At 44.7% G+C, this 18773-nt stretch overlaps 2 protein-coding genes across 2 annotated transcripts; one reads left to right on the top strand and one right to left on the bottom strand.

Annotated features, from left to right (window-relative positions):
* Positions 1 to 896: 896 nt before the first annotated feature.
* chek2 (checkpoint kinase 2) lies at positions 897 to 9411 on the bottom strand. The gene is made up of 14 exons (XM_034691678.1): positions 9280 to 9411; positions 7581 to 7905; positions 4831 to 4955; positions 4569 to 4701; positions 4376 to 4466; positions 4160 to 4256; positions 3862 to 3915; positions 3689 to 3753; positions 3313 to 3412; positions 3091 to 3177; positions 2765 to 2928; positions 2521 to 2636; positions 2277 to 2362; positions 897 to 1999 (listed from the first exon to the last, which is right to left on the bottom strand). Exons 2-14 carry the CDS (start codon positions 7894 to 7896, stop codon positions 1724 to 1726), a joined length of 1710 nt encoding a protein of 569 aa, XP_034547569.1. The 5' UTR covers positions 7897 to 7905; positions 9280 to 9411; the 3' UTR covers positions 897 to 1723.
* On the top strand, positions 9305 to 18369 carry entr1 (endosome associated trafficking regulator 1). Its single transcript, XM_034691681.1, has 10 exons — positions 9305 to 9628; positions 10225 to 10352; positions 10427 to 10522; positions 12289 to 12386; positions 12492 to 12621; positions 12756 to 12829; positions 12924 to 13035; positions 13313 to 13375; positions 13552 to 13691; positions 14107 to 18369. Exons 1-10 carry the CDS (start codon positions 9583 to 9585, stop codon positions 14195 to 14197), a joined length of 978 nt encoding a protein of 325 aa, XP_034547572.1. The 5' UTR covers positions 9305 to 9582; the 3' UTR covers positions 14198 to 18369.
* Positions 18370 to 18773: the final 404 nt, after the last annotated feature.

The following is an 18773-nucleotide window of genomic DNA, read 5'->3' as shown; positions in this document are numbered from 1 at the left end:
TGAACGCAAAATAAAAGCCTTCAAAAACACGTAGGTTTACGCGTAATTCTATGAACTTTTTTGCACTTACATTTTAATCGTATCAGTATTATTGACTAGTTGATTGACTCCAAAAGTGTATAGGCTGTTGAGAATTCAAGTTACTTAGAAGCCTGCACGAATCACTAAGTTATAGTGTTAACGTCTCAGCCATGCACAGCCTTTTGTTCCGAGTGTGTGTTGAAATACTTAAAGCTGATTATGATGCTGCCGTGATGACATCTGCATATGCCTCTCTTGTTTTGTCTGGGTCATATGTTATTTTATGTTGTGTTACACTTGTGTACTCCAACCCCTGGTCTCCTTCAATAATCGACGGATGCGTCTGGAAGAAAGGAATAAATATACATTTCAATACGCAAGCACACGCACACACAATGGAAGGAGCAGTGTGCACGTGTGTTCACTTTAATTATTGGAGTGTCGTGTCTCGAGAAGGCTGTTTTATCGCTAGCTTTCTGCTAATTGATTTAGCAGCGACAGACTAATGCAATCAACACGCTACACGAAGAAGAAACTTCCAGTTCGAAGCATCCGGCATTGGGTAGAGAGGGGGTTAAAGAATCACTTCCGGTATGGACTTCCGGTATGGACTTCCGGTGTGGATGTTGTTGCGGCGCCATCTTGCCTGCAGTAGGGTGCCTCTCCACTGGCTCGACAGAAGCAATATGGCTGCCGCAGCCGATTGGTCTCAAAACAGCTCTTCATTAACAGATGGGTGACGTCACGGATCCTACGTCCATATTTTTTCAATCTATGATGAACACAGAATAAACTTTTACTTTTAATTCGTTTGACAAGTTTAAATTGCCGCTTTGGTGTTTTTTTATGTCAAAATTAAAACCAGACACGAAGAGTGAAAAATACAAAAACTTTAATAGAAACTTTATTTACAACCTTTCAGTAGTGATCAGGACAGAAGCTGCCAAAAGAATGGATCAGTAAAATGTTACAACTTAAAACTATAAAACAACTTCAACGTATTTCTTAATTAATTTACGGAACAGAACTTTAATTTGAACAGGAACTCTTTTCAATCCAAGATCTCACTTCTCTTTTTCTGTAATTACGTGAACATTTGACGAACAGTACAGCAACAAAGATCCAACAAAAGCAAGATGTCTCACTCAGAAGAACTTCAGATCTCAGCTAAAAAAAAAAAAAATGCATTTTCTATTTTTAAAATGACTTTCAAAGATGTATTTTATTTCTTATGACTCGGGCTGCATTCTTTATGATGTTCTGAAGACTTAGAAATATGATGTAGCCAAAAACACTTTAAAATCAGTGTCTTATAATCGATGCGTAAGTAATTATTTTTTGCAATTTGATTAACATCTATGAATTTTTAAAATGTACAGTGTAGTATTCATGATCGTACGGTGTGTGTTTTTAGTGATGATCTAAATGACTTTGAGTGAGATATCTTGCTTTCCTCCTATCTCTGTGAAGTCTTAAATGTGCAGAGGTAAAGGTGTGAAAGAGAAAGAACTCAAACATATCGTATAATAATGATAACAACGTGATTCTCTCGTGAGGTAAACATAATTTTACGTCAAATAGGAGGAAATAAAAGGTACGACATTTCAACACGAACATAAAAAATTTGTTATAACATCGTACTGACCCACTTTTTAATCAACTGGCAGCTAAACTCCTTTTGCTTTTGAATAAGACTGGTCCTCTATGGGGGGGCAGGGGGCGGGGCTTGGCTCCGTTTGGCTGGTTGTCCCTCCTCTTCTTCCTCGTGGTCTCCCTTATCTCTGCCTCGTTTACGCCCCTGGCCTCTTGACGCTGACTCCGCCTCCTTTTGAGCCACTGCAGCAGTAGCAGGAACAGCATCAGCGACATCGCCTGCAGCAGCCTCACCTGCAGCGACCTCACCTGCAGTGACTTCACCTGCAGCGACCTCATCAGCGGGGTACATGAGACTGTGAGCCGTCTTCAACATCCCCTCATCCTAAACACAAACAATCAATCCGCCTGAGGTTACATCTCCGATCATGCATCGAGGATTTTCATCACCGCCTTTAACTTGACGTACAGCTCCCAAGCCTGATGACATCACTATGACATCACCACGCCTCAGTTTCCACATATGAACGATTTACAAAAGTCTCGTGAGTTCTCCCTCTCCCTTTGCTTCCGTCTGTGTGCCCCTCTCTCCGCTCAGCTGGTGTCTGTGTGTCAATCACACAGTCTGGAATGTAGTGGTGCCGGGTCTGAGGTGGACTTACCTGTAACCAGGGGTGCTGCAGAGCCTCCTCAATCGTCATCCTCTTACTGGGATCAACAACCAGCAGCTTCCTCACCACGTCCTTTGCTGCACACACACATGCACACACACACACACACACACACACACACACACACACACACACACACACACACACACACACACACACACACACACACACACACACACAGTGAGTAGTGATTGTATAGCACTAACAGTAGTGTAAACCAGGTCTGCTGCAGTACCTTGGTCAGAGACCTGTTTCCACTTGGACGGCACCATGGTGAATTCTCCTCCAATGATCTGATCTTTAATCGTTTTAGCGCTGAAATTTTCATGGAATGGAGGATAACCACCCAGACTGAGAACAGAGAGAGAGAGAGTCAGGTGAGACAGGTTGATAAGATAAGACAGATAAGACAGACAGCATTTCAAACATGTCAGTCACAGAGAGAAGGTGAGACAGGTGTGCAGGATCAGAGAGCCTACCAGACAAAGAGCAGGACTCCGAGGCTCCATGCGTCCACGGCGAGACCGTAACCTGTGGTGGAGGCTTGTGTGAAGACCTCGGGGGCCAGGTAGGACGGAGTCCCACACAGAGTCCTCATTAACATCGCCTCCTCCAATATTCTCGACTGATTGAAATCAGTCACCTGACACACACACACACACACACACACACATACACACACACGGAGACACACGGAGACACACGGAGACACACACAGGTGTTTTATTGTGACAGTTAGATGTGATGATGATGATGATGATGAAGATGATGATGAAGATGATGATGATAGAGAAGGTGTTGGTACCTTGATGAGACAGACATCGTTTTGTGAGGACAGGAGGATGTTCTCTGGCTTTAGGTCTCTGTGAATTATCCCGTTACTGTGGAGATACTGCACACACACACACACACACACACACACACACACACACACACACACACACACACACAAGGATACACACACAAGGTTACACACAGCAGGTAAATGTGTGTTCAGGTCTCTACAGCAGTCGTGTCTCTGTCTCACCTGGACGGCTCTCAGCATTTGGTAGAAGTAGAGTTTGGCGACGGACTCCTGGAGCTGCTGCTGGGACTTCACTTTGTGGAATAACTCCCCTCCCTCCATCCTGACGGACAGACAGGCAGACAGGCAGACAGACAGACAGACAGACAGACAGACAGACAGACAGACAGACAGACAGACAGACAGGCAGACAGACAGACAGACAGACAGACAGACAGACAGACAGACAGACAGACAGACAGACAGGCAGGCAGACAGACAGAGGGACAGACGGACAGGGGGACAGGTGAGTCATTAGTTTTTATTGACCATCTCTTGGGGGAAATGTCCCGCTGTGTGTGAATGAGTAACTTTGGGATATTCAACGAGCTTCACTCACAGCTCCAACATGATGAAGTAGCTGTTATCCGTCTGATAGAAGTCCTCTGTCTTTATGAGGCAAGGCTGCAAGAGAGGAGACAAGGAGAGGACACAAGGAGAGGAGAACTTCAGATATGATGTCAAGAGTTCAGTCTTCACCTCATTTCTCTTCTTCGGTGGTGTCGGACTCACGTGGTCCACCCTCTTCAGAATCTCGATCTCTGTCTCTGCGTTCCGTGTCGCCGTCTGTCATTGGTCAAAAAAGCAGATCACATGATCACCCCCTCGTCGTCTATCAGACATCATCTGTTCTTTCCAACTGCAATCCTAATCAGATAAACTACAACTCAAGACGCCATGTTTGTAGTTTTTCCTCAGTTTTACCTTCTAGCTGCCGCTACATCCGTCTCACCAATCAAAGAAGGAAGAGAGGGGAGGTAGAAGGGATGAAAAACGCTCAGCCAATCAGAGAGCAGATCAGAGGACTCACCCCTTCAGACTGGAAGTTCTTCTTGTTTATTATTTTCACGGCGAGTTTTCTGCACGTGGATCTCTCGAAGGCCAATTTGACTTCGCCACACACACCTCTGAAACACACACACACACACACACACACACACACACACACACACACAATCTGGGTGAGGCATGCAGCTGCAGGGCACAGGAAGTGACATCACAGCGGTAGAAGCAGAGTCAGACTCACGTGCCGATCTGCCGAGTCAGCACGTATTTCTCCCGAAGCTCTTTGGGTAAACAGGCCTGGTTGTCGGACATCAGATCGATGTAGACGAAGACTGCAGACAGACGGAGGGACAGACGGAGGGACAGACGGAGGGACGAGGTGAGACCTTGTCCTTAAAGCTCAGGTGTGTTATCTCGTGTTTCCTCCCTCTCACCTTTGTTACGGGGTTCGGACAGAGCGAGCACGGCGTTGTTCACGAGAGGAAGCTTCTTGTCTTTGCCGACCAGGTTCCCGTCGACATACGTCCCATTGTTACTGTAGTCCGTCACAAACACCTCGTTTCCCTCCTGACGTCAGTAACACACACACACACACACACACACACACACACACACACACACACACAGACACACACACACATCAAAATCAATGATCATCACTAATCAGGTAACGAGTGATCGGTGAAGAGGTCTCACTCTGTAGATCCTGAAGTGCTTCTTGCTGTATATCCTGAACTTCTTCGAGGTCATGTCGTCTGGATCACCCAGGATATAGTTGCACTTTTTGTCCCGTCCAAACAGATACTGCTCCTCCACGCAGTCTGTAAACAAACAAACAAACAACAAACACATCAGTTAAAGCAGCACTGGGTGACGTTTTGTCACAAACAGGAGGATGTTAGATTAGAAGCAGTTAACAAGACGTGACCAAGCGGCAACCTCCGGTCTCAAACGATGAAGCCCATGTGGAAGTGTTACAAACTGCAATTCATCGAGAATCCACTAGAGGCTGGCTGCAGAAACACCGGAAACCACATAGATATGAATGGGAAAAAGACGATCTTTGCAGCATTAATAAACATGTTTACAGCCTGGTTCAAAAAACGTTCAAAAATCTCTCTATCGCCACACACTGTACGGGGGGGGGGGGGGGGGGGGGGGGGGGGGGATTTTTTTCTAACGTGACGGTTCAGAAGATATCAAGATTACGAGTTTTTGCCCAAATGAGGACATGACTGACTTGACTACCGGTTGGGAACACACAGCTATTGGCTAAGAGACTCACACTACGTCACACTCTGCCTGGTTGAATTCAACATTTCCAATATGGCTGCCGCCGTCGATTGGCTTCAAAACAGCGCTCAGGAACAGATGGGTGACGTCACGGATACTACGTCCATATTTTATACAGTCTATGGATGTGACGCCGCTCCTCTCCGCTGATCGATCTGATGTGTGATCAGGTCGCATAGCCTTAACTATTCAGAGTTAATAACTGTTGTCACTGGGCTTGACCAATCAGAATCAAGTATTTATGATAACCTGGTGATGACTAAGAAAGCAAAGTGATAATTCAACTACGAGACCTAACATTTCACATCTAACAAAAATAACTAAAAATGAAAGTAATTCACAACACGAACATTTCACGAAACTCAAGAATATTAAACGAAATGCAAAAATTCCACAAAATGCCAAAAAAAAAAAGAAAAGAAAACTTCATAAATACCTGCAAAAATAAAAGCAATGAAAGCTTATCTTTTTCATGAAACAAAATAATTGACAAAAATACTATTATATGTTGTGTTAATGTTAAATGTCGGGCGTTTTTGCCTTCATTTGATAGGGCAGCTGGAGAGAGACAGAAAATGTGGGGAGAGATTTGGGAATTGGTTTTGCGTTTCATGAAATATTTTAGTGCGTCATATTTTTTCTTTTTTTGAAGCTCATCTGAGTTTAACGGAAGTGTAATTGTATTCACATGAGAAAAAAATCTCTGTTTTATTCTTAATGAACGGGATAATTATCACGGAAATACAACAAAAGTTTTTCTGAATAATAAAAAAAGCTGCTCTGTTTTTTTCTGAATTAAAGAGATAAGCAGTGCCTCAGCTGCACTCTGTGAGGACCTGTATTTTCAGTGATTGTCTCGTGAGTCACCATGCAGCCAGGTTTAATTCTTTCAGATGCATCATCTTACATCCATGAAGCCGGATCTGCTCAGCTGATCAGGACCTTACGTCTGAACAGCTGCAAAGTCCTCAGGTGATGTGCAAAGTTGACTTACCTATAACAATAACCTTCTGTTACTTAAAGACACTCGGGGCATGTGCAGGCTTCTTCCTTGTGTGGCCTTCAGGTGCTGCTGGGATTTTACTGTAGTGGATGTAATATGCTTCTGTAGCGTTTTATTAAACACTTTTAAAAAAATGTTTTTGTGTCGTGAAGACCAAACCCACGCCACGCTGTTAGAAAAATAGTGCATCTAGTGTGGGGTGGAGAGTCCGGTTAGAACTCTGGCTCTGGTTTCTCTGAGGTGGATCCAAAGACCAGGTCTAGTTGCAGTTTTTTATTTGTCCTTTATTACTTAAATTGCATGTAACACAAAAAACGACCAAAACTTTGCATCTGAGAGCAAATGTATAAACTCTCTATCCTCCATGCAGCAGGCAGGCTGGTGTGAGAGATGTGTCTGGGCAGCTCCCTCTGCCGGCCACTGATTGGCTGATCCCTCTGCAGCGTCTTTAAGCAACAGGAAGCTTTTTTTTTATAGTTTTTGATGCTGAATGAAAAACGCCAGATTCTTGTCTTCCATGTGTGTGCAGCAATAAGTAGAACTAGTTAAAGGCACTATGAGGAGTTTTTCACCAGCTGATAAACAAACTGAAACCAACACTGATGCCTCTTTATGATCTTCAAAAGCAAACAAAACCATAAACAACAACACTGATACCTTCTCTGTTGTCATTTTTAATGCCTTAAACCACTCAGTGGGGGTAGGTGTCAGACCACATGATTGACATTTGGCTTGAAAAACATCCTTTTTCGTCTGTTTTCATGGCAAATAATCACATTGAGTGATAAATCAGGCTTTTAAAAGACAGCAGGGTGAGGTTTTTGTTGAAAACACTAATTATGCACGTACAGAACAAGAGATAAGAGGTATCACTTTGTCCACAATGGGGCGCCAAAATTGATATAAATCAAGAGTTCCTCACAGCAGCTTTAAAAGAGGACCAACAAGTCCAAAGAGGAGTAACTGTGGGGGAGTAAATATTTCTTACATGCTGAGTAGATCTAGACTAGAAGACACCAGGACGAGGACTCCAAACAGCACTGATATCAGAGACGTTACTAGGACTGAAAGTACAAATAAGTCTTCTTTTAAATCAAGTGTGTGTGTCATGTTTAGTGTTCCTGTGTGAGGATGTAAACAGTGAACTCACCGTGGCTCCTGAAGCCTCGCGCCATAGGCAGCAGGCGGCCCCAGGGTTGAACTTCCGGCTCCTCTGGGACAGATGCCAGGGTAACAGGGAGGGTGTCCACGCTGCTCAGTGTCCCCGAGCCGCTGGACGACTGGCTGGCTGAGGTAGGCCCACTGGAGGAGCTGGAACCGGTCTGGGACTGGGACTTGGACTGGGTTGGGGACTGGGTGGACAGCGCCTGGGATGGGGACAGAGTGGACTGGGTTGCCTGGGCTTGGGATGAGGACATGGAGGCAGACTGGGGCTGCTCCCCGCCAAGGGACATCTCTTCAGACATCCTGGAGCTCTGCGGAGAGGATCACAACACTTTCATTTATTCAGATGAAGTGTGTTGAATTTTAAAAATGTGCAAACAATCAGACTTATTGGTAAACAAAACAACAAAAAGAAAAACTGTCATCATTTCAGTTCAGACTAGGGATGCACCGATCTGATCCTGGTATCGGATATCGGCTAGATCGGACTCAAAAAGCTAGATCAGATATCGGTGACAAGGGGCCGATATATAGTGCCGATCCATGTGGCAGATCTCTTCATCTCAGTTCTATGCTGTTCTGTGTTTACAACAGTCATGTGCGTCTCCAGCGTCATCAGCGCCGGCCAGTCTGGGCATTTTTGCCCGGCGGAGCATGATGGAGGATAACTACAGAGGCTCTGCAGTTTAGGTGCATGCTTCTCTTGCTAACAACTCCGCCAGAAACTTGCAACATGTGCAGCGGTAATGTTTCCACCCTCTGGTTTAGCACTTGGAACCCCCCCTGAAATTGCCAAAACATGATTCTATCCTCACATTAAGGAATAGAGGTTGTTAAATCAATACCAGGATCGGATCGGCTAGTATCGTTATCGGCAGATACCAAAGCCCAGGTATCGATATCGGTATCGGGACCTAAAAAGTAGGATCGGTGCATCCCTAGTTCAGATGACTTTATTAATCCCTGAAGGGCAATTCTGTTTACAGGTTACCCTGCCTTATTGCAACAATCTCAATTATCAGGGAACAAAAACAAACAAATGCAAACATAAGGAAAACCACATTCGCACAGCAGGATCAGCAATAAATAAAATGTCAATGATGCATCAAGAAGACACACCTGAGACTCCAAATAAAGCATGAACCACCCAGTTTACCTCTCAGCATTTAGCAGGCTGACAGCTGAAGGGATAAATGGATCACCCAGCCTTATGTTGTGAGACTTCCCCCAAACCAAAGCCCCTTTAGAAACTGTTCAATTTAACAAAACGTCACTGATCTACTGAAAATAAGCAAACAGAGAAGAAGAGGAAACTTTAATCTAACATCTGAAAGGTGACTTATTGATTCTGCATGGACTAAAAATGACACTGAGGACATCTTCTTTTACAAAGAGACCAAAGTAAACCATGACCTGCCTTCACTCTCTGCTATAAGGGACTGACTCTGCAGACGCATGCGCACATGATGTGTATATTATTGAATGGAGTTTGGTGTGAGTGAGGATGTTTTCATTTCAAGGTTAAAACAGAATCAGAAGTGGGTCAGAACCAGGTCTGAAGTCCCTTGGTGCAAAAACCCTGCCCTCCAGGTAAGTGATAGTCTGTCTGAGGGATGTCTGAGGGATGGTGGTCCCTCTCTAAACCAGACTCGGGTTATAATCCGGGTTACCGGGCTCTCACTCACCGGTGGATCCTCCCGGTCTCTGCAGGTAAACAAACCGGACTCCTGCAGGGAAAGGGGGACACGTGTGCTGGACTCTTCAGGATCGCAGAGGAAACGTTCACCGAATTTTTTCCGCCTGAATCACGTGACGCTCCCAGCCAATCAGGAGCCAGAAGGAGGGTCACGTGAGTCAGGGGCTGCTTCCGGGTCTGGTCCTGCAGAAGAAACACAGCTGGATCTCCAGGAGGACGCGATGATCGATTAGGATCGATATCTGATCGATGACCGAGGATAACCCGCGTGCTGGTGTACCTGCGTGACGTCATGTCCAAGCAGAGGGGCTCAGCTAAGACCCTGATCATCACAGACGGTCAGTGCAGGTTTTCCTGAGAGTAAACAAACAGATCCAGTGTTTGTCTTTGTGATCCTGGTCTCTGAAGTGGGTCACAGAAACCCTCAGGTCTTTATTTAATCATGTATTCATCATTGATCCATCAAACTAGACTCACTAAAGTGGGCTCTGGGGGATGTTTGGAGGACCTGTAGGGAAGCAGGTCCAGAGTTTTTGCCTGGGGTGGCCCAACAAGGGTCCTGAAGCATGCAGGGGGGCATGAAGTAGGTCTGTGTATGGTGTCTACGGAGGCCGAGAAGGTCCACTGCACAAACATTTAATGACCCAGAGTTTGTTTTTCATTTAATTAAATTGTATATAATGGAACTTTAAAATAGCTTCACTTGATTAATTAAGGCAAGAATAAAAATATAAACACACATGAGAAAATATTACATGAAAGTCGACTTCACTAAATTCTCAAGAATCTCCTGTACCTTGAAAACATTTCACACACCAGTCAGAAGTTTGGAAACACCGTCTCATTCAAGGGTTTATATTTATTTTAATTATTGGAAACACTGTAGATTAATACCAAAGACATCAAAACTATGAAACTATTCATCCCTCAGCAGACGAGGAGGCGGATGCAGAGGAGCTGAACCCGTTCTCCTTCAAAGAGTTTCTTCGCTGGAAGAACCAGGACCCAGACGAGGATGAAGACCAAGACCAGCACGTGGACAATGAGCGGACACAGAGCAAGGTGTTGTAACTACACAATATGAATCAACAGAAGAAGAAGAACACGACTTTAATCATGTCTCTCTACGTCTTTAGTCAGGTGGTTACGAAAGGTTGTTCGATGTCGGGAACGTGACCTTTGACCCTGAGGTCAGGAGCTGTTTCTTCTCAGAGCCCTCTCTGGCACCGCAGGTAAAGTGACATCATCACTGACATCATCGCTGTCATCATTCTGTACAAACTTTAAAGTGTTTTTCAAATTATTTAAACCCTAAAAGAGACATGACTCTGCAGTGGAAGTCACTGCATTAAAAACAGACATGACTCTGTAGTGGAAGTCACTGCATTAAAAACAGACATGACTCTGTAGTGGAAGTCACTGCATTAAAAACAGACATGACTCTGTAGTGGAAGTCACTGCATTAAAAACAGACATGACTCTGTAGTGGAAGTCACTGCAATAAACACAGACATGACTCTGTAGTGGAAGTCACTGCAATAAAAACAGACATGACTCTGTAGTGGAAGTCACTGCAATAAAAACAGACATGACACTGTAGTGGAAGTCACTGCATTAAAAACAGACATGACTCTGTAGTGGAAGTCACTGCATTAAAAACAGACATGACTCTTTAGTGGAACTCACTGCATTATAAACAGACATGACTCTGTAGTGGAAATCACTGCATTATAAACAGACATGACTCTGTAGTGGAAGTCACTGCATTAAACACAGACATGACTCTGTAGTGGAAGTCACTGCATTAATAACAGACATGACTCTGTAGTGGAAGTCACTGCATTAATAACAGACATGACTCTGTAGTGGAAGTCACTGCATTAAAAACAGACATGACTCTGTAGTGGAAGTCACTGCATTAAACACAGACATGACTCTGTAGTGGAAGTCACTGCATTAAAAACAGACATGACTCTGTAGTGGAAGTCACTGCATTAAAAACAGACATGACTCTGTAGTGGAAGTCACTGCATTAAAAACAGACATGACTCTGTAGTGGAAGTCACTGCATTAAAAACAGACATGACTCTGTAGTGGAAGTCACTGCATTAAAAACAGACATGACTCTGTAGTGGAAGTCACTGCATTAAAAACAGACATGACTGTGAAGTGGAAGTCACTGCATTAAAAACAGACATGACTCTGTAGTGGAAGTCACTGCATTAAACACAGACATGACTCTGTAGTGGAAGTCACTGCATTAAAAACAGACATGACTCTGTAGTGGAAGTCACTGCATTAAAAACAGACATGACTCTGTAGTGGAAGTCACTGCATTAAAAACAGACATGACTCTGTAGTGGAGTCACTGCATTAAACACAGACATGACTCTGTAGTGGAAGTCACTGCATTAAAAACAGACATGACTCTGTAGTGGAAGTCACTGCATTAAAAACAGACATGACTCTGTAGTGGAAGTCACTGCATTAAAAACAGACATGACTCTGAAGTGGAAGTCACTGCATTAAAAACAGACATGACTCTGTAGTGGAAGTCACTGCATTAAACACAGACATGACTCTGTAGTGGAAGTCACTGCATTAAAAACAGACATGACTCTGTAGTGGAAGTCACTGCATTAAAAACAGACATGACTCTGTAGTGGAAGTCACTGCATTAAAAACAGACATGACTCTGTAGTGGAAGTCACTGCATTAAAAACAGACATGACTCTGTAGTGGAAGTCACTGCATTAAACACAGACATGACTCTGTAGTGGAAGTCACTGCATTAAAAACAGACATGACTCTGTAGTGGAAGTCACTGCATTAAACACAGACATGACTCTGTAGTGGAAGTCACTGCATTAAACACAGACATGACTCTGTAGTGGAAGTCACTGCATTAAAATCAGACATGACTGTAGTGGAAGTCACTGAATCATCTGTTTTTGTCGATAATAACCAATCATTGCACACCCTGTCTTTGTCCAATCAGGATGAGGATGAGGGGTGGGGGCGGAGCTTCCAGTCAGGTATAGAAAGCACCTCCTCCCTTTGCACAGAGGAGGAAGAAGACGATGAGGAGGAGACCAGGTGAGTGATGTCTGCTGAAGCTCTGATGTGAAACATGTGGCTCATGAGGGTGAAGTGTGAGAAGTTGGTCAGGACTCTAACACCACATCTCTCTGAATGAACCAGGTTCTCCTCAAAACCTGAGGTCCAGCTGAAAGGAGGAGGAGAGAACTATGAAGGAGACGATGAGACCTCCATTGCTGAGCCGGCCACCTCCTGCAGGAGGAAGAGCGGGAGGATCAGTCAGATACAACAGGTAACAACACTTCCTTTGTTTGCATGCAGTCGGGATTTACTCCGTTTGGTTCAGTAGAAATCAAACGTTGTGTAAAAGCCTCAGAGCCGGATTAACAAAAGGACTGAACCTCTGCAACCCTGTGTGTGTTTCAGTTGAAGGAGGAGAACCTGTCTCTGAGGAGGACCATCAGGGAGCTTCAGAAGAAATCGGAGGTCAACGACCGCAGGTGAGAACCAGCAAACCACACGACGGCACGGCACCTACCTCATTGGTCAGAGAACTCACCCATCATGCCTCTGTGTGGCTGTTCTCCCGGTCAGGGTGCTGGAGCTGTCAGAGGAGCTGCTCCAGAGGAGGCGTCAGGAGGAGAGGGAGGCTCAGGATCTGGAGAGCATGGTTCACTCTGTGGAGCAGAACCTCCACCTGATGACGGTACGTTTCACTGAGCAACCCTGAACACACGCGGCTCAGTGTTCAGCTCCACGACTGTGAAACACTGTGCTTAAATATGAACAATTTAACTTCTCATACAGAGAGAGTTTAATATAAAGGCCTGCCTCTAATACAAGCCCGCTTCATATAGAAGCCTGGTACAGACATTATCCTGCTTATTACCCGGCTACTAACTTGAGATACAAATGCTGCAGGAGTGCAGCTGTCGTCAGCAGGTAGTTGTACCTGAGCTGATCAGGCGTGTCTGTGTTTACAGAAGCGAGCAGTGAAAGCAGAGAGCAGCGTGTCCAAACTGAAGGTGGAGCTGCAGCAGCTGCAGGTGAGTTTTGTGAATATAATCTTTCTGATACAGAGACGCAATCTAGACTTTAAACGAGTTCACACCAGCAGGACAAAAATATATCATTTTAGAAGTTGGGATTTAAGGATTCAGCTCCCACAGTCCGTCTGCTCATCAGTGTGTGTGTGTGTGTGTGTGTGTGCATCACGTTTCAGACGGACGTCGAGTCTCTGCGGTCAGAGAACGACAGTCTGAAGGCAGCAGAGTCCGAAGTCGTCATGACCATGAGACACAACGCTCAGGTGGCGTCTGAGTACCTGAACAAGACGGCGACCCACGCCCACTCCTCCATCCGGTCAGTACCCGTGTGATCACCTGGGCTCCTGCCATGTTACATGAAACTCTGTGGCACCGCTGAGTGTTTCCAGACGCCATATGTGAATTGTTTTCTTACATAGAGTATAAAAATTGGACGTAGTCTCTGTGAGGTCACGCATCTGTTTCTGACACCTTGATTTTCGGCGGGTGCCATATTGGAAAATTCACCTTAACCTTCCTCCACCTTTAAGTCCAGAACCCGAGGGGAATCAAACATAGATAAAATAAGTGTGTGGCCTTGTTTGCAGAATCATCCATCCACATTCTCGTGAGGTTGATTTGTGAAAATGAAAGAAAATAGACTGAAGATCCAACGCCTCTCATCAGTTACCCCCTTTCTCTCTCTTTCTCTCTCTCTCTCTCTCTCTCTCTCTCTCTCTCTCGCTCTGCAGTCAGCTGTTGGGGGAAGCAGAGACGCTCCACTTGGTCTCTCACCTGCTTCAGTCCATCGACAAGATCTCCCACATCCAGTCAGAGTCCTGAAGTCCCGAGAATCCCCGCAGACCTCCCCCAGAACCGGGTTTTTGACAGACATGAGAAGGTGGTTGTCCCTGAAATGATGAACTCTGAGGTCAGCAGGTCCCATAGCGTCTTGAACATCCTTGATTCCTTTCCTCGTCTCCTCTCATGGCATCCCAGCCCCCCCCCCCCCCCAACCTGAGTTTCTGAGCAGAGGGAGTGAGGAGGCGAAACGAGGAAAGAGGAGTCGAGGTAACAGATGTAGATTCAATCCGACGTTTGGCAGAGCGGCATCATCTGTCCGCCTGCTGGAACAGCCCGTCGTTATATTTTTGTACATATGAATATAAATAAGCTGAAGTGCCAGTTCTCCCTTCGCTCACATGTTGGCCTGTGGATCTGCGCGCATTATGGGACAGATAATAATCAGTGGATGGAGGTTCTTCCCTTCTCACAGCAGCTTCTCCATCACATCCAACCCTCTGAGAAGTCTTACAGAGAGTCAGAGGAAAGAGAAACAATGGGGCAAACCAGAAGGGTTATTGTTAGGACCGATCTTATCCTACTTCTTTTCAACCATTCGCTGCTCATAAAGATGGACGACGCATCTCCACCTCCTCCTGCAAAAGTGAAGCCAAAATACACCTGCATCAGGCGCTGACATGTTGTGCTGGTGATGTTTTTGGAGTAGAGATCAGCTGATGGAGCATAGTGTTGAGCAAATGACAAATTTTACTTACGGAAGTCTGCGTTGAATCGAGCTTATGAGAGATTTGAATGTAAAATATCCGGATTGATTACAACCGCCCAAAAGTCTTTGAACTCATGAAACTTGTAAAAACGACACAAAGAAGAACAACTTTCACCGCGGAGATCGCTTAATTACAGCTGAGATCCAAGTGGAGGCACGCACTTACTGACGTACGCTGTGTCATCATCCAGATGTAGTCTGGTACTCATTTAACACTAAACATAAAAATCACTGCAAAGGTTAGCTTATGAAAATGTAAACAAAGCTCTTTAGACATGTGAGCTGCAGTCTTTATGTGTGAAGGACCAAGAGGTGAGCTTTAGAGATGACTCGTATAAGCATCAGACTTAAAGGTGACATATCACGCTTTTTTCATCAATATATATTGATCTAAGAGGTCCCCAAAACATGTCTTTAAAGTTTATGCTCAAAAAAACACTTTTTGGTCTGCCTGAAAAACCCTCTTCTTCAGCCCTCCTCAGAACACTCTGTTTTCTCTCTGACCACGCCCCCTCAGGAAGTGGGTGTGGCCTCGGCTGTCCAGCACGTTGATCTAATGTTAACATGTTGGCTGAATATACACGGCTGCTCACAGACCCGCGTTACTTCAACCCTCTGAATCTGATCCAGAATCTGATCCTGACGGAGAGGCGCCTGCAGCAGGACCTTTCTGAACCATTGGTCACAGATTTAGTGTTTCTTGTTGTTTTATTTGTCAGTATGTCGACGTGTGTCTCGGTACACAGCTACCAACATGTAGCTATGTGGCTATGCTAACTAGCGCTAGCACTTTTTCATGAAAACTAAAAATCATCCACTAGATCTTCAAATCTGCAGACGTGGGGAGTCAAACCGACCTTTGTGTTTATTAAGACAGCCTACAACTAGCATGCCTCCCTCCTAAGCTCCTTGTTAGCACACATGTGTGCAGGGAATGAAAAACGGAGGAGGGGTTGAGTTGTATTTTATACAGTCTATGGGCTGAACAAGCTCCGAGCTCTGACTTCCTGTTACAGACCGGATGGCGTTGTGACGTATGAAAAACACTGAAAACTGAAACGGCTGGTTTCAGCACACATTTACAGAAAGGTGGAGAAATCAGAACAGGGGCAGAATGGATTCTTTTCATTCTCGGGGGTTTGTAGACAGGGACACAGATTTCAGGTAGAGAACCATTAAAAAGTCCATTTTGCATGATATGTCACCTTTAAGTTACTGAACAGAATGAAGGCCTGTAACCAGGGTGTAAAATGAACACCTGCCAGTGACCGATGGAAAATGTTGTATTGCATGTGAGGCTTTGTTTTCATACTTCGCCCATTTCTGTCGACTGTCAGGCTACTTTGACCCTCGCGGCGCGCTGTACTTGTGTTGTGATTTGGTACGGGTCGGGAACGGCGTGACGTCAGCTACTGGAGTTCTATTCATTCCCTTTTCTTGATGAAACACGGCGGGAAGAGCGTTTTGAGGAAGATGTGGCGGCACATTCCCGGCGTGAAGCCACCGCAAACAAAAAGGATAAACAAAGAGGCCGGAGACGATGGAGAAGAGGAACAGACGGCTAACGGAGTTATGTCACTATACGACGTTTCAAAGAAAACTGGAATATGGACGAGGCTGACCGACCTCGGTCCTGGCTGACTTACGACCTGACAAACCACAACATGAGCTGCAGCCGCAAACACACGAAGGATAAACAGAAGCAAAAGTGATGCTTAAGTTGGATTTTCATAATAAAAGCGTATGGTAATTATTTTAAATCAAATAAGGCATCATTTTTTTATTTGGCAGTTACATTTTTGGAGGTAACTAGCCAATGGCAGCTGATTACAAAAGTTAATTTTACGCCCTGCCTGTCACCTTTGCAACCCGGCTGAGTGAAGACGAACCAATCGACAGAAAGAACCTGAATTTACATTTTCCTCTGCAAATATTAACAGTGAGTGAAACAGCTGACTCTATAAAGCATAAGGAGGAGGTTTTAAAAACACTACTTACACATAAACAGGAGGAGATCAGCAGAAAGATCAGAGGTACGGCTTTGTCCACAGGGGGCGCCAAAATCGAAATACACAAAGTCCCTCACAGGAGCTTTAATGACTTTATTAAATGTATGTTACCTTAATAAACGAAGAGAGTTGGAGAGGGAGGGATGTAAACACACGAAACAAAATCTGGTTATTGAGCGTTCACAGTGTAGCAGCCTTACCCGGGACTTCCACCAGATCCGCATCCAGTCCGGCTCTGTGCTCTGCCGTCCGTCAACACCCACCGGTTGCGTTTTTGGAACGGAGCAGGACCGCCGGAGAGCTGGAGTCATGTGACCGAGGTTTTCCCCGCGGTAATCACTGAATCAAGGATTCTCCTCCTCCTCCTCTCCTCATCCATGTTGTCTTTCTGGTCCTCTGAAAACCTCTGACCTGTTGACTCCAGGCCTGGCTCCGCTCATCATGACTTTGGTTTGTTGTTGTAGTTAAGTGAAATACGACCTGGTGATAACACAGAGTGTTTTATTCTGAAAATTAACCGGATGTTTTCATTTTGTTTTGGTGAAACCTGACTTCCTGTCCCGCTCCATCTGCTCTGTTGAGATTGATGCGTCGTGCTCCGGCATCCGGCAAGAATTGAAGTCTTGTGTATCTGATCCGGAGGGCTCCGAGCAGCCGGATCAGAGACGCAGCCGGAATGCAACAGAGCGGATCCAGTGGAAGTTAACACATTGACTAGAATAGAAACCTATCAGATCTGGAACTGTGACGGACCGGAGACAGACCGGACACGGATCTGGTGAAATTTGGCTGTTAAATAATCGTAAAGTACACACACTGCTGCAGACCTGACCTGCAATTTCTAATCCCATCAGCCGACACAGACAGGTGAGACCAGGAGCAGCTTAATGCGGTCTATTTGGGGCCTTCATGAATCAAAAACAGAGCCTGTCCCTCCAGCTTGTTAGAAAACTTCACGTCACTCCAAAACGACGGAGAACGGCTCACCAACCAGACGTCTAGTCATCCGCTCAGAGCTTTGTACTAGATTTATAGATTTCTGCTGAGTCATGCCTTTTTTTATCCATCATGTGCCAAAAGACATCCTTGGAAGGATGCATATCTACATGTCTGTCAGAAGGCCTTATTTCTCCACACATTTTAGAAACTGAGACATTCATTTCAGAGTCACAGGAAAGGGAGGACGGGGGAGAGAAAGAGGAAGAGCTGAGGGGTGAAAAATACCGAACAAAGCCTCATCTGTTCTCTTCTGAGGACTTTTATTTTGAAGGTGTATATATAGACTCAGGCTGAAGGACTTCCTGCTCCTGATTGGTTGTATTTTCTGAATGACAGACTTGAGAATGAAGACACAAACACATCACAGACTGTGTTAACATTTACTTTGTCATTGATTTAAAGCCACAATAAATAAAGCAGCTTGTTGTAATTTTAAATCATGGTGTGATTTCTTTTTTTATTCAGCAGAAAATCAAAATCAGACAATGGATGCTGGATTCAAAATACACGTATGAAAAAAACATACAGACACCTGAAACAGCTGAAATCCAAGAGTAACTACATTAAATATCAACTAAAGGAGTTTACATTTAAATATCATATAAATATGTTAACACACTGAGAAAAACAAACATACAACACACGCCATAAAGAGTTCACGTCAGGCCAATACAAAGAACATGAACCATCAGTATACTTTCATTCACAACGGTGATAAATATGAGTGTACCAGGATATGAAGACAGGGTATACGTACTAAAATATATTTATATAAAAACATATAACTAAGATTTAAGCTTTTAAATGATCTTTGATATCAAACAACTGATTGTTCCTGTCC

Source organism: Notolabrus celidotus, chromosome 9, assembly GCF_009762535.1.
Source record: "Notolabrus celidotus isolate fNotCel1 chromosome 9, fNotCel1.pri, whole genome shotgun sequence".
In the NCBI taxonomy this organism is placed as follows: Eukaryota; Metazoa; Chordata; class Actinopteri; order Labriformes; family Labridae; genus Notolabrus; species Notolabrus celidotus.
This window is presented reverse-complemented; position numbering and strand designations above follow the sequence as displayed.